This window comes from Plecotus auritus, assembly GCF_963455305.1.
Source record: "Plecotus auritus genome assembly, chromosome: 1".
NCBI lineage: Eukaryota > Metazoa > Chordata > Mammalia > Chiroptera > Vespertilionidae > Plecotus > Plecotus auritus.
In genome coordinates, this window is record NC_137770.1 from 63,284,475 (window position 1) to 63,299,219 (window position 14,745).

The 14,745-nt window shown below is 38.2% G+C and overlaps 1 protein-coding gene across 1 annotated transcript in view; it reads right to left on the minus strand.

Moving 5' to 3' along the window:
- Positions 1-1,370: 1,370 nt before the first annotated feature.
- The window catches only part of AP4E1 (adaptor related protein complex 4 subunit epsilon 1), a 78,214-nt gene continuing 64,839 nt past the window's right edge, over positions 1,371-14,745 (minus strand). Inside the window, exons 18-21 of the mRNA XM_080642556.1 lie at positions 11,095-11,649; positions 9,707-9,897; positions 6,923-7,080; positions 1,371-4,430 (exon numbers count right to left, since the gene is read on the minus strand). Coding sequence (XP_080498682.1) covers positions 4,270-4,430; positions 6,923-7,080; positions 9,707-9,897; positions 11,095-11,649 — 1,065 coding nt within the window. The 3' untranslated portion in view covers positions 1,371-4,269. The remainder of the gene's footprint in view (positions 4,431-6,922; positions 7,081-9,706; positions 9,898-11,094; positions 11,650-14,745) is intronic.

Here is a 14,745-nt window from a genome sequence, read left to right on the forward strand (position 1 = left end):
TACTGCTTTCTGTCCTAGCACAAGTTCTTTTAGACCGGTAAAAACTTTATGGACATCTGCCATAATTCAGACAGGTCCCCCTCCTCCAAATCATAATTTCTTTATATATATATATATATATATATATATATATATATATATATATATATGTATGTATTTTTAATAGATTTCAGAGAGGAAGGAAGAGGGAGAGAGAAACAGAAACATCAGTGATGAGAGAGAATCATCGATCGGCTGCCTCCCGCACGTCCCCACACTGGGGATGGAGCCTACAACCCTGGCATGTGCCCCGACCTGGAATCGAACCGTGACCTCCTGGTTCATAAGTCGATGCTCAACCACTGAGCCACGCCGGCCAGGCTCAAGTCATAATTTCTAAGAGATCTCTTAAATGCCATGCAAGTTTTCACAGGACTTAGCCTTCAGGCTGGCAAGAATCTCATCAAGCAGTTATGTTTCTTCTCTCCAAATTGGCACAAGGTATTTTCACTGTAACCCTTTTTCACTGATTTATATCTGTAAACCACATCAGATCACTTTATTTCTGAGAGAGCCACAGTATTACTAAAATCAATCCCTGGACATTATTTGGTTTCAGATTACTTATTTTGAGGGAGTAGGTCATTCATTCAATAAACCAATTGCCTACTACTGAGTGCCTATTATGAGCCAGACAAAAGGGACATAAAAACATACAGATGGTTCCACCATAAAAAGCTCAGTCTCTCATTACGCACACAAACCAATAACTTTCAATCATTAACCCTGGTCCATTTGGCTGCAAGCCACTCTGCCCTTCAAGAGCCCTTTTCCTTTCAATTACTACTGTGGGCCTTTAAACTCCTCAGTGCCCCAAAGATGGAGCTTCAAATCTTAGTACTAGTATGTTTTCCTGCCCTACATTTCAGCCAATAGGAGGCATAAATCAGTGAGATTTAAAAGCCACTTCTGATCTAGCTTTGTGTTTTACAATATGCATACAACAAGATGGCCCGAAGATCCAGAGTCTTATCTGATTTACGTGGTTCATCCATCTGGAGGCAGCTGTAAGGAGAGGGCATTAATGAAAGAGAACTCTGGGATCTCTGGCCAGGCTAGACTGAAAGCAGGGGATCTGGACAGGCACCTGAAGATCATCCACACTCTAACCTGTCGGAAGCCCACAAAGTTCTCTCAGAACATAACATAAAAACAGCAGTATCTTTATTTTTAATAACTAATTAGAGCAGATTCTTATGGGCCTTAATGAGTTACGTACTCTTTTCACCCCATTCCAATTGTTTCTACTTTTTTTAAGCTAATGCTTATCAAATTACTGAATAGTACTACTTACTATTCAGCTATTTAGATAAAAAATACACAGACCAAAGAACAGTATAGATCACTTTGTATTTATTAGATGTTTAACTGAATTATTTCAAATTACAGAATTCAACTCCAAAACAAGGTAATTAATGGTTACTAAGTTGTTATTCCATTGCATTTTTCCCTCCTAAAATTTTAACACAGCAAAACACCTTAAAGACATATGAATAGGTTCAGTGCACTTTAGTGGCTCACAATCATGAGACAAAGACCACATTTATCCATAAAAATTAAGACAAATAGCTCAATACTTTTAAATATTATTGACATGAAATAATAAAGGAAAAAAATAAAATACTGCATTTTTGCCACAACTATTTTGGTAGATGATAGAATATTGTTTAAACCAATGCTCCTCTGCAGAGCATAGGCTGTGGTTGGCACGCTTGGCACTTAAGCACTTGGTACCTGCTCAGCTCCCATCTGCAGTTTCTTAGAAGGATCCTTACTCAGACCCACATTCCCTGAGCCTGCTCTGCCCTCCTCCGCAGGGACTATTCTGGTGGGAGCTTGATCCTTCTACCTGCTTTTAAGACTTTGCTGTCTTCCCTTCATTCCTTCCAGATTCACACTTGCTGCGACCTGCATTCTCAGCAAAGATGCCTGGCACAAAATTCACACAGGTGAGTAACCCCACCTCCTCGCTTTTATTCCAGATGATGCCCTTCACTTGACTAAATTATGACTATAAGGTGAGGAGATGAGCTACCAACAGCAATCATTCTCCCTACTTTGTAGTCACATCTATAATACAAAAAAAGTTAGTGATGTCTGACTTAGAACTTAAAACACTGAATTAGTTTAGACAGAAAATATAGTGCTCTGAAGTTCTTTAAAATCTACTCTTTCCTACTATTGTTTTTAAAACCATAAAAATATAAAAATTGTAAACATTCTACTAAACATTTCAGTAGAAATCCTGTAACCCTACTTTTTATTTAGTGGGTTCAGAAAGAACAAAATAACACCATGCTCCCTTTGGAAGACCCAAAATCATGTTCCCAGCCCTCACCTACCACTGCACATCTCTCACCACTAGACAATCTACAGGCCAAGCACGTCTCTGATGACAACTGCTGCTGCACCCTTGTAACAAAGCAGCAGCTCATTGTAATCTCGCCCAGATCAGCTGTCCTCAGGTTTGCTGGGCACCTTACATCCACGGCTCTGCACTCAACCCAGCCTCTGTGACCATGCAAACACATGGAAGTGAGGACACAAAAAATCAGGGCATCTCCTGTGCCACAAACTGCATCCCTCTGCAAAGTGAGAGGGCACTTCCTATCTCTTTGTCAGAGTAACAGCAGAATCAGGTGGGGGTGCTGCTGACAGAGGCAGGAATAAAGAGGAAGCTGATGATGCAGCCACCAGTATCCACCACACCTCCACAGACATGTTCCTTCACCGTGACACTGCTAGGAGCTTGAGGATGAATCTCACCTTCTATTTAAAAGGAGAAACCTACACAGGAAATTCCAGTCACTTTTCATTGCTCTTATAACAAGATTTTGCTGTGTTTTTAAAAGCATGAAAGTAACAAGGTATGACATTTTTTTAAGTGAATAACTTAAAACTTAATTTTTAAAAATACTGTTTTGTTTTTAGGAAGGAATACCCTAGACACGAATAACTAATGAAATCTATCAGCTCTGGGGAATCCCCTTAGCGTCTTTCAGATCAGCTATGATTAATGAGATAACCTAAAACCAGAATTCCACACTTGGGCGACAAACAGTACCAAGTAACCAGAGCATTAGCTTCAATAACTTAAAACTATATTACCTGAATAGTCTCCATGGTAAAGTGTCAGAAAAAGAGAAACAATAAATATCTCCACAGCACCATAAGGTTTTATAAAATATAATTTCCATTTTTAACCTTAATGTACAATCTCACGATTCTAGTCCATATTAGACTGATAATAGTGCTGACAGAGGCTACAAAGGCACAACTATAACATGAAAATGATGTATTTTACTGAAGACCTGTATGGTATACTTAGTCACTGTTTCGGTTGCATCCACTGAGTTAGTGGATTTAAAGGCCAGGAAAATGGTTTTACCATTTATACTCTAATCACAAATTTCAACTTGCTAAAAGAACCAAAGTGGTAACTAACTAAAAGATATTCCATAACTAAAAAGTCCTTTTATATGTTTGCTTTAGTACTGTGTGCTCCTATGGGTTTTGTTTCTCTATGATAATATTTTGTAAATGGCTCTGAGTTTTTAACATAAAAATACAGTGATTCATTTTTAATATTAAAAATAAACACAAATGGAAAACAAACTTTGTAGCCAAATTATCTGCAATTATGTATAGCAAGTTATCTATTATAACTGTATCAGAGATTGGATCCCCAATACACAGCATGGATCTTTTAAACTAAGTGTGTGCTGTGCCAACTTAGTTCAACACTGATCTAAGCAAAACATAATTGAAAGTAATGACTTGCCTACCAAAAAGCACACACTGCATTCCAAAGCCAAATGTGAATTAGGTCTGGGGTTATCAATTCCATGTCTCGCCCACATTAATGCAGAACTCAACCTTGACTTTACTACAAATCGGCTAGCACTAGAGTAAATTTGCTATAAAATTACTTATAACAAAATAAATATTTTCAGTCCCTCTATACTAAGTGATATATAAAGCATTAGCAGTTTATAACATTAGCTCGGGTCACTCTTTAGGACCCAAACATACTGTACAATCCTGAGTAAAAGGTTAAGGATACAGTTTCTTGGGGATCTTTCTTGATCAGGAATCATAAAGGAAACACATAATACCACAATTTGCAATTATCCCCATTTTCATTAGAAGTACCATGAATTATTTACTTTGGTAAATAAGTTTATGTATGTAAACCATTTGTTTCGATGGAGTAAAATATAAGAGCTTCTGCTAGGATCCCTCCATCACCTTTTGACACTGATACAATAAATAGTCAGGAAGAGTAGAGCAGGAGGATCTAAACCACAGGACTAATACGTCACCATGAACTCGGAAATGCAGCAGACAGGGGATGGATGGGAGCAGCTGACAGGCCAACAGCCCTTCACTGCCTACAAACAACAAAAATTAAAAATTCTTTAATACAAAGAAACTTCAGTAGACATTTCTACAAAGAAGATACACAATGGCCAATAAACACATGAAAAGATATTCAACATCACTGCTCATTAAGGAAATGCTAACCAAACCCACAATGAAATACCACTTACCACTTCACACCCATAGGATGGCAATTATCACAATAAATAAATACAAGGCTTAGTGAGGACATGGAGAAATTTGAACCCTTGTGCATTACTGATGGGAATGTAAATGGTGTCACTGCTGTGAAAAACAATATGATAGCCTGGCTGGTGTGGTTCAGTGGTTGAGCACTGACCCATGAACCAGGAGGTTACTGGTTCAATTCCCAGTCAAGGCACATGTCCGGGTTGCAGGCACAATCCCCAGTAAGGGGTGTGCAGGAAGCAGCCAATAGATATTTCTCTCTCATCGATGTTTCTCTCTATCCCTCTCCCTTCCTCTCTCTCTAAAATCAATAAAAAACATTTAAAAAAATTATAAATGATATTATTTTTCCAAAAATTACATATAGAATTACCATATGATCCAGCAATTCTACTTCTGGGACTTGAACACTGATATCTGTACACCTCTATTCACAGCAGCATTATTCACAGTAGCCAAAAAGTGGAAGCAACTCAAGTGTTCGACAGATGAATGGATAAACAAAATGTGGTATATTCATACAATGGGAAAGTATTCATTAGGAAAATTTGACACATGCCACAACATGGATGAACCTTGAAGACAATATGTTATGTGAAATAAGCCAATCACAAAAGGGCAAATATTGTATGATTCCACTTCTATGAGGTACCTAACATTGTAAAATTCATAGACAGAAAATAGGATGGTAGGTATCAGGGACTGGAGAGGGAGATGATGGGAGCTATTGTTTAATGGGTACAGTTTTAGTTAGGGGAGAAGGAAAAGCTCAGGAGATGATAGTGACAATAGTTACACAACAACACGAATATACTAGGTATACCAGTTAATAATGCAGATTTTTTTCAATAGATGGGGAGTTACTCATTTGTTGATATATATGCGATTTGATATATATGCTATTTTGCTGCATTGACAGCAAGCTTCAAAACTTCATATGTCAAATTTGCTGAAGGTGTTAACATCATAGATATTTTTACGCTTAAAAATGTCGAATTTCGTGCCAAAGAAAAGAGCAATTGCGGGAAGTTTTAATTTATTACTTTATTTTGAAGAAAAAGTTACCATATACTTTGGGAAGCTTATGGTGAATATGCTCCATCTCAAGATACTTGTGAAAGATGGTTTAAACGCTTTAAAAATGATGGTTTTGATGTGAAAGACAAAGGACGTCCAGGTCAACCGAAAAAGTTGTAGACCAACAATTACAAGCATTATTGGATGAAGATGTGTGTCAAACTCAAAAACAACTTGCAGAAAGATTAACATTGCTCAGCAAACAATTTCTGATCATTTATAAGCAATGGGAAAGATTTTAAAGGAAGGAAAATGGGTGCCACATCAACTGAATGAAAGACAAATGGAAAACCTAAAAGTCATCAGTAAAATGTTGCTTCAACAGCACGAAAGAAAGTCTTTTTTGCATTGAATTGTGACTGGCGATGAAAAGTGGATTTATTTTGACAACCCAAACGCACAAAATCATGGGTTGATCCAGGTCAACCATCAACATTGACTGCAAGGCCAAATCGTTTCAGAAAGAAGACAATGCTCTGTGTTTGGTGGGGTCAGGAGGGTTGGTGTATTATGAGCTTCTAAAACCAGGTGAACCCGTTAATGCTGATCACTACCGACAACAAATAATCAATCTGAACCACACTTTAATCGTGAAATGACCAGAATGGGCCAGAAAACAAGGCAAAGTAATTTTGCTTCATGATGATGCACCATCACACACTTCAAAACCAGTTAAAGGCATGTTAAAAGATCTTGCCTGGGAAGTATTAACCCACCCCCCATATTCACCAGACCTAACTCCTTCAGATTACCACTTGTCCCGATCGATGGCACACACACTTTCTGAGCAGCACTTCAAAACATATGAATAAGTGGAAAATTTGGTCTCTGAATGGTTTGCCTCAAAACAAGAAAAGTTCGATTGGGACGGTATCCACAAATTACCTGAAAGATGGGGGAAATGTGTAGCTAGTGATGGACATCACTTTGAATAAAGCACTTGATGTTTCTCTTGAAATTATCGTGTTTTCTTTAATTACAAAATCCGCCATAACCGGTACACCTAGTATTTAAAGCCACTAAACTGTACACTTAAAAATGGTTAAAGTAGCAAATTTTGTTATGTATATTTTACCACAAAAATTCTTTAATAAAATCTGAAGAACACACTCCTCTAAGAGATACTAATAACAGGAAACATGGCTCTAAGAAATCTGACACTTGTGAGAGCTGATGTGTGTTCTGATTGTGAGAAAGCCTTATAAACACGGGATTGTCTTTTCGTAACTCTACGAACCTATAACGTCAACAACATGAAGTCTCAGTTTCTGTTGCAGTGTCTTCAGGGCAGAAGGCAGAGCAGCTTGAGATTCTGACATTTTTACATTTTGCTTCACATCATTTGCGAAGGATAACCAGAGTTTGCCAAAGTCTTCAGTTGAGATTTTTAATGGTCTGAAAATAATGTTTAAAATTAGATAGATGTCCAAAAGAATGAAATGATTCTAAACAAAAAACATATATTTTAAATGATTCCTGGGAATAAAACAATTACTGTAAATCTGGGTCCCACAAAAAATCATGTTTTTAAACTAAATATGATTGGAATGCTAACCATTTTTTCATCCTTCAACCTGAAGCAAGAAATGTTATTAAAGTGCAAATGTTTTTTCAATACGTCACCTAGTTCTTTTCCTGAGTATTAGTGATTTCATTAAAATGTTACCAAGTAATTTAATGAATCAAATATAACATAAAACTTTTCTTTCATATACACTCTGGATTGGGGGATAAGGAGGCACTCTATCAAAGTCATATACAGGAGTGCGAATATAAAGACCCAGCACCTTAAGTAAATTAGACCAAGAGTAAAGATTTTAGCAAATGTACATATTTTAAAAATGGTCCATGAGACTGAAGATCAAATAGCTAACACTGTGGTATATCGAGGTGGAATTATAGAGGACTTTTATATTCTACTTACATTTTTCTACAGCATTTAAATTTTTATAATATGTATATATCAATTTTATAATTAGGAAAATATTTTTAAAGACAGAGGATTTTATTAATATACACAGAAGAATTGTTATATTTATTGTGCTTCTTCAGGTTATGAATGCTTACCATGGGAGACACCTCACAATCAAAGAATGTAAGTACTTATATAGCAACATGAGTATAAATACTTTGACAGATAGACATGTTCATACTAAAAGACTTTAAAGGGTAGGCAAAAACTAAAGTAGTGTAACACAACTGGAGTGTGGAGAGTTTAAAAGTTGTATAGACAATCCCGGGTATTCTGCATTCTTGGTTCAAGCAGCCTTCATTTAAAAAAATGTTTGAATACAGCCCTGGCTGGTTTGTTCAATGGTTAGAGCATCGGCCCATGGACTGAAGGGTCCCGGGTTCAATTCCTGGTCAAGGCAATGTACCTCAGTTGCAGGTTCATCCCTGCCCCTAGTTGGGGCACGTGCAGGAGGCAACCAATCAATGTGTCTCTCTCACGTTGATGTCTGTCTGTCTGTCTCTCTCTCTCTCTCTTTCTGTCTCTTTTTTTCTCTCTCTATCCCTTCTCCCTCCTTTCCACTCTTTCTAAAAGTCAATGGAAAAAATATCCTTAGGTGAGGATTAAAAAATAAATTTAAAAAAATGTTTGAATACAGTATATTTGTAACACTAAATGAGAGAAGAGTTAGGCGGTTGTTTTCAATTATTTTAGTAACACTGAATGGTGTTTAGCATAATGCTAAATACTAATATAATCATCTATACTAATAAAAGGGTAATACGCTAATTAGGGCAGAAGTCTTCTGGACAAAGCCGCAGTGGCTGCGAAGGGCCCAGGCTCAGGCTGGCAGTGGCAGCAGCAGCGGGGTAATGCAGGAAGTGCCTTCCCCTGATCCGCCAGGTTGCCTCCCGCAGAGGGAGGCCAGACTGCAGCTTAGGCCGGGGGCCAAGGCAGAGGTGGTTAGGGGCGATCAGGCCGGCAGGGGAGAAAGTTAGGGTCGATCAGGCTGGCAGGGGGGCAAGTTAGGGTCGATCAAGCTGGCAGGCAGAGGGGTTAGGGGCAATCAGGCAGGTAGGCAGAGGGGTTGGGGCGATCAGGCAGGCAGGCAGGCGAGTGATTAGGAGCCAGTGCTCCCGGATTGCAAGAGGGATGTCCAACTGCCAGTTTATGGGATCGGGCCTAAACTGGCAGTCGGACATCCCCTGAGGGGTCCCAGATTGGAGAGGGTGCAGGCCGGGCTGAGGAACAACCCCCCACCCCTGTGCACAAATTTCATGCACCGGGCCTCTAGTATATAATAAAAAGCTAATATGCAAATCAATCAAATGGCAGAACAACCAGTCACTATGACGCACACTGACCGCCAGGGGGCAGACACTCAATGCAGGAGCTGCCCCCCGGTGGTCAGTGCGCTCCCACAGGGGGAGCGCCGCTCAGCCAAAAGCCGGGCTCATTGCTGGCGAGTGCAGCAGCAGTGGCAGGAGCTTCTCCCCCCTCTGCAGCAGCGCTAAGGATGTCCGACTGACAGCTCCTGGACTACTAGAGGGCGCAGGCCGGGCTGAGGGACAGCCCCCCGCCTTGAGTGCACAATTTCGTGCACCGGGCCTCTAGTGTCTAATAAAAGTATAATAACTTTGCTGAGTAATTTTCTTGCAGATCTCTAAAGCTTAATAAACAGAATTAATCAAATAAATGAAATACAAATGAGAAATTTGAAAAACTTTAAGAAAAGCCATGTGGAATCTTTAAAGTTATTTCAGTTTAAACATTACTTTAATATCAGTTTCTCTCAGAAGTTATCCAGGATCACCAACCAACCCCAACCTAAATCAGGTCCCATAATATAATTGGTCACTGTACCATTTGTTTTCTCTAAAATTCACAATTATGTATGTGTTGATATGATTGTTCAATGTCTCCTCCCTAGGCTGGACAGTAGGGCTGTGTCTAGTTTTGAATTGTTATACTCCCTAGCACACCTAGCATAGTACTTCTGTCCAGAGAAGAGGCCCAATGAACATTTGCTGAATGACTGAATAACCCGTTAACATTCCAGAAAATACTTACCTAATGAAATCTAACAGTGATAAGTTTACTGAAAATTCTAGCTGAACAGCATGAGTGTTCATCATTTGATAATTTATAAAACCAGAAAGATTCCCTTCTGTAAAAGGTTTTTCCATCTGCACACTATATTGAAAGTTTTTTGTGTTCTCTGCTTCTATTATAGGCAAGCAGCATCCGGGTTGCTCAGTGATCTGTAGATAAAAGTAATACAAGTATTGAAGAAGGGATCGATACAGACTATCGTATCAATACCAAATTTCTATTTAATTGAAGTAAAGCACATTACTGTGAGTTGTTAATAACTACATTATGAAGATGAATAACAACTACACTTGAGAAAAATTTACTAGCACAGATAATCAAGAATAGTACAGAGATAAAAAAAAATGTAACAAATGTCATTACAATGAAAGCCTCTGTATAATTTAAGAACCAAAAAATATGTATTAAACTCTAGTCTTGTGGCGCTCAATCCTGGCTAGCACCAGATCTTTAAAGCTAGGAGAGTTAAAAGATATATACACGTGCCTTCCCTTTCCATTCTCCACCCTTACTCAACTTCTGGTGGTAGAGCTCAGGCAACTGAATTGGGTTTGGGTTTGGTTTTGTTTTGTTTTACGTTCTACAGGTGATTCTTATGCAAATCTAGAACTTCTGCCCTGGTCAGGCCCAGGTAATATCTCATTCAACACAATCTAGCTCACAGAAGAAATTAGGTCAGTTTTGTGGAATACTGATCTACTGGTCAAATCTCATTATAACTCCACCAAGGACAGCCACACAATAACACAAATAGCATTATTTCCAGAAATCACAATGGCAGTCTCTTGGAGCCAGGCAAGAAACAACTGAAGCCTGAGCACTCTATAATGCAAAGGCACTATTAATATTTTCACTTTAAATGCCAGGGAACTACGGCACAAAGCAGGTATATAACTTGACTGTGGAACACAGCTAATAAGCAGCAGAAGCAAGATTCAAAGACAAGCAGTCTGAGTCAAGAGTCTATATTTGTAACTACTGTGCTCAATCAAAACTCATTTTATATAGGGTGGAGGAAAAGTAGGTTTACAGTTGTTCACATGGAAAATAATGCAATAATTAATAAATAATATAAGAAATAAACTGTGTTTCATGTACTCACAATTGTAAACCTACTTTTGCCCACCCCTGTATTTGTGGCCTTCTCCAAAGCAATCTTTATTGTGTTTCCTTTGAATAATTCATCCCTACACAAATTAATTAGATAATCTGTCATATGTTGTACTTTTTTTTTGCTAAAGAGGAAGGAAGAATGTGAAAAAAATGCATAAACCATCAGAAGAGCCAACAGCAGAAACACTAAGCAAACACTAAGGCAAGAAATAACAAACCATTCATTGTCATACCTTGAAATTTTCTGCAGGAGCAATTTCTAAGTTAACACCTTCCAATTCCAAACCACTCTTATAAGAAACTAACCACACCATCAATAAACAATCATCTTTCCAAATTTTGTAAGAAGACAATGACATGGTTTCATTATTGCAGACCTCCATAACATCTGAATGCATGGGTTCAGTAGTTTCTTCCAACAAAGAAGCTAAGGAGATTTCATTGGCAAGTGAAGCTGTGGTGGACTGAGGAGGGTGAAAAACTTCCATGTTGTCATCAGCAAACAAAGAAGGTGTAGACCGCCTGCAATTTGAGAGTTTCTCAACCAAGGGCAGTTCTGTGAGTGACTCAGAATCCAAAAGTTCTGCACTGAGAGTAAAATTCTTTAATTCTTTGTCTCTTCTATCCTGCAAATTATCCAAATAATAATCTTCTTCATAAGTCACATTTGTAGGAGAACTAAAGGAAGAACGGGTCATATTATGAGCATTGGTTGTTTCTCCACTTATGGTTTCTTTGACTTTTGATTTCCTTCTGAACTTGTGGGAGATGGTATCTGCTTTTCCTAGCTGTGAAAATGAAACATAATAATATAAAAGGAAACCATTCTTCTAGTCATGAGTTTTAAACATTTTTCTTAATTTCAAATGAGCAATTTAATAGCTTGCTAAAGTTCTATCTATAAAGCACAGATTAAAAAAGAAATCAGAGATAAATAAAATCTTAAGCGCTGAAATTCTGACAGCTATATAACACTGAACTACTAGCTAAATCTTATTTCTCATTTAATAACACATAAAATCAGCCCGGCCATGGCTGGGTGTTTGAGCGTCAACCATGAACCAGGAGATCATGGTTTCATTCCCAGTGAGGGCACATGCCAGGTTGCGGGCTCAATCCCAGCAGGGGGTGTGCAGGGAGCAGCTGATCAATGATCTCTGTCATCATTGATGTTTCTCTCTCTCCCTCTCCCCTCCTCTCTGAAATCAATAAAAATATATTTAAAAATAAAAATAAATAACACATAAAATAAATGTTAAAAAGTCCAATGTAAACAATTCTAAAAACTTGCTAGATTTCAGAATACTAGAGTACAGAATTGCGCAAATTAAAAAGAGTAAGAAACCCAGCTATTTTTTTGTTCTTGAGTTTCCTTATAGAGTTCTCCTCAAATACAGGGATGGCTCAAATTCTGATTCAGTAATATACAATAATCATGATTTCATGGCCTATGAGTCAATAAACAGGGAAGAAAAACTGGTTTTACCTCAAGAATCAACTGGCAGTGGCTGGCTGGAACACAGAGCAGGAAAGAATTTCATAAGTGACTAGTGATGTTTGCTATGAATTTGAGAGATGGGAACAGTAAATTTGCCATCCTTGAGCTAACCCTCCTGAGGAATGGCCTGCAAATCTATGTAAGAAGAAATGACTCAAGTGTCCCCTTGCCCCTCAAAGTCCTAACTAAAATCAGTAGAACAGACTGGCACTCACTACTCTAAGTCTAAGTCCATGCCCACACCTTCCTGGGTGCTGTAACACCACTTGGCCACCCTTCACATGATTCTAGTTAACCAGAATTCTAGTTCCCTGTCCATTCTCTCTCATTCTTTCAAGTCCCAACATCTCTTCCAACTCTCAAAGGTAAGAGATGAGTCTGTCTCCTCCCTTTCAATTCAGAAGTCATCAAACAAAAACTAACACTGTTTTAACATAAAAACAAGTGGAGGTGGGTGGGTGAAGGATTTCCATTCCAGTAGCCATGGGACTTGAATTAGACACACAGTAGTCCCTCTTATCTGTGATTTTGCTTTCCATGGTTTCAGTTACTTAGAGTCAACATCAGTCCAAAAATATTAAATGGAAATTTTCAGAAATAAATAATACATGTTTCAAATTGCAAGTCATTCAGAGTAGTGTGATAAAACCTCTCACTGTCCCGCTACGTACATCCCAGGACGTGAATCATTCCTTTCTCTAGCATATCCAGGCTGTATATGACACCTACCCATTAGTCACTTAGCTCTCTGGGTTATCAGATCAATTGTCTCAGTATTGCAGTGCCTGTAATTCATGTGCCCAAATTTTACTTAATAATTGCCCCAAAGTACAAGAGTAGTGAAGCTGGCAATTTAGATATGCCAAAGAGAAGCAATATAGTGCTTCCTTTAAAGGTGAAAGTTCTTGACTTAATAAGAAAACAAAAAAAAATCATATGCTGAGGTTGCTAGGAACAAATCTTCTATCTGTGAAACTGTGGGGAAGAAAAAAGAAATTTGTACTAGTCTGCGGTAGCAACTCAAACAGCAAAAGTTACAGCTACAGTCAGCGAAAAGTACTTAGTTAAGATAGAAAATACAGTAAATTTGTGGCTGAGAGACATGAACAAGAAACATGTTTTAAATGATGGTAATGTGTTGCTCCAGAAAGCACTGAGCCTACACAAAGACTTCAGCAAAGGATCTCCTGAAACGAGTGACACCAAGCCATTTACTGCAAGCAATACTGTTAGGCTACATTTGTTTTTTCTTAGGAGAGAATGAGTATCAAGTCTGACAGAAATGGGATCTGTAAAAGACAGAGATACAGGTAAAGAATGTAGCCTGGAGTCTGGCCTAGTGTCAACAGGGATGGAGAGAAAATTCCACTAAGGGAGAAGGAGGATGAAAGAACTGGGATAATGTAAAACTGAAGAAAATGTAGCTCTAATCACAATTTTGCACTAGGTACGTTTATCAGACCACCAAATGGAAGATGACATGGAATTTTCAGACACTCAAAAATAGTACCTTGCCCAGCAGGTGTGGCTCAGTGGTTGAGCGATGACCTATGAACCAGGAGATCATAGTTTGATTCCCAGTCAGGGTACATGCCCAGGTTTCAGGATCAATTCCCAGTAGGGGGTGTGCAAGAGGCAGCCAATCAATTATTACTCTCATCAGTGATGTTTTTATCTCTCTCTCCCTCTCCCTTCCTCCCTGAAATCAATAAAAAAATATATTTTTTAAAAATAGTACCTGCCCTTCACTCCAATTTTTCATTCTTTTACTATGAGAATAATACATTAGGACAGTTGTCGGCAAACTCATTAGTCAACAGAGCCAAATATCAACAGTACAACGATTGAAATTTCTTTTGAGAGCCAATTTTTTTTAAACTTAAACTTCTTCTAACGCCACTTCTTCAAAATAGACTCGCCCAGGCCGTGGTATTTGTGGAAGAGCCACACTCAAGGGGCCAAAGAGCCACATGTGGCTCGCGATCTGCAGTTTGCTGACCACTGCATTAGGATAAAAACTTTTGAAAATCACCATAATCGTAATGCCTGAATGTAGTTTCCATTTTTGTATAAATCATTCAATCTCAAAACACTTTTATCTTCTTAACAGTTATAGGCAAGGTGTAAATAGAATTTTATATTATTTTTAATATATCCTAAGTATTTTTTTATTTTATAATGCAGTACTTATCATTTTTAATGGCTGAGTAATATGCTGAGCTAATATAATTTATGTACCCTTTCTCCTATTAGACACCTAATTGACTCCTATTTTTCACTATTAAAAACATAATTTTGAGAAGTACTTTTTCCACACAAATCAATATTGTTGAACTATTATTGTTGACAGTATTTCATCAAACCCCCCTCCCACTGAGAACTGTCC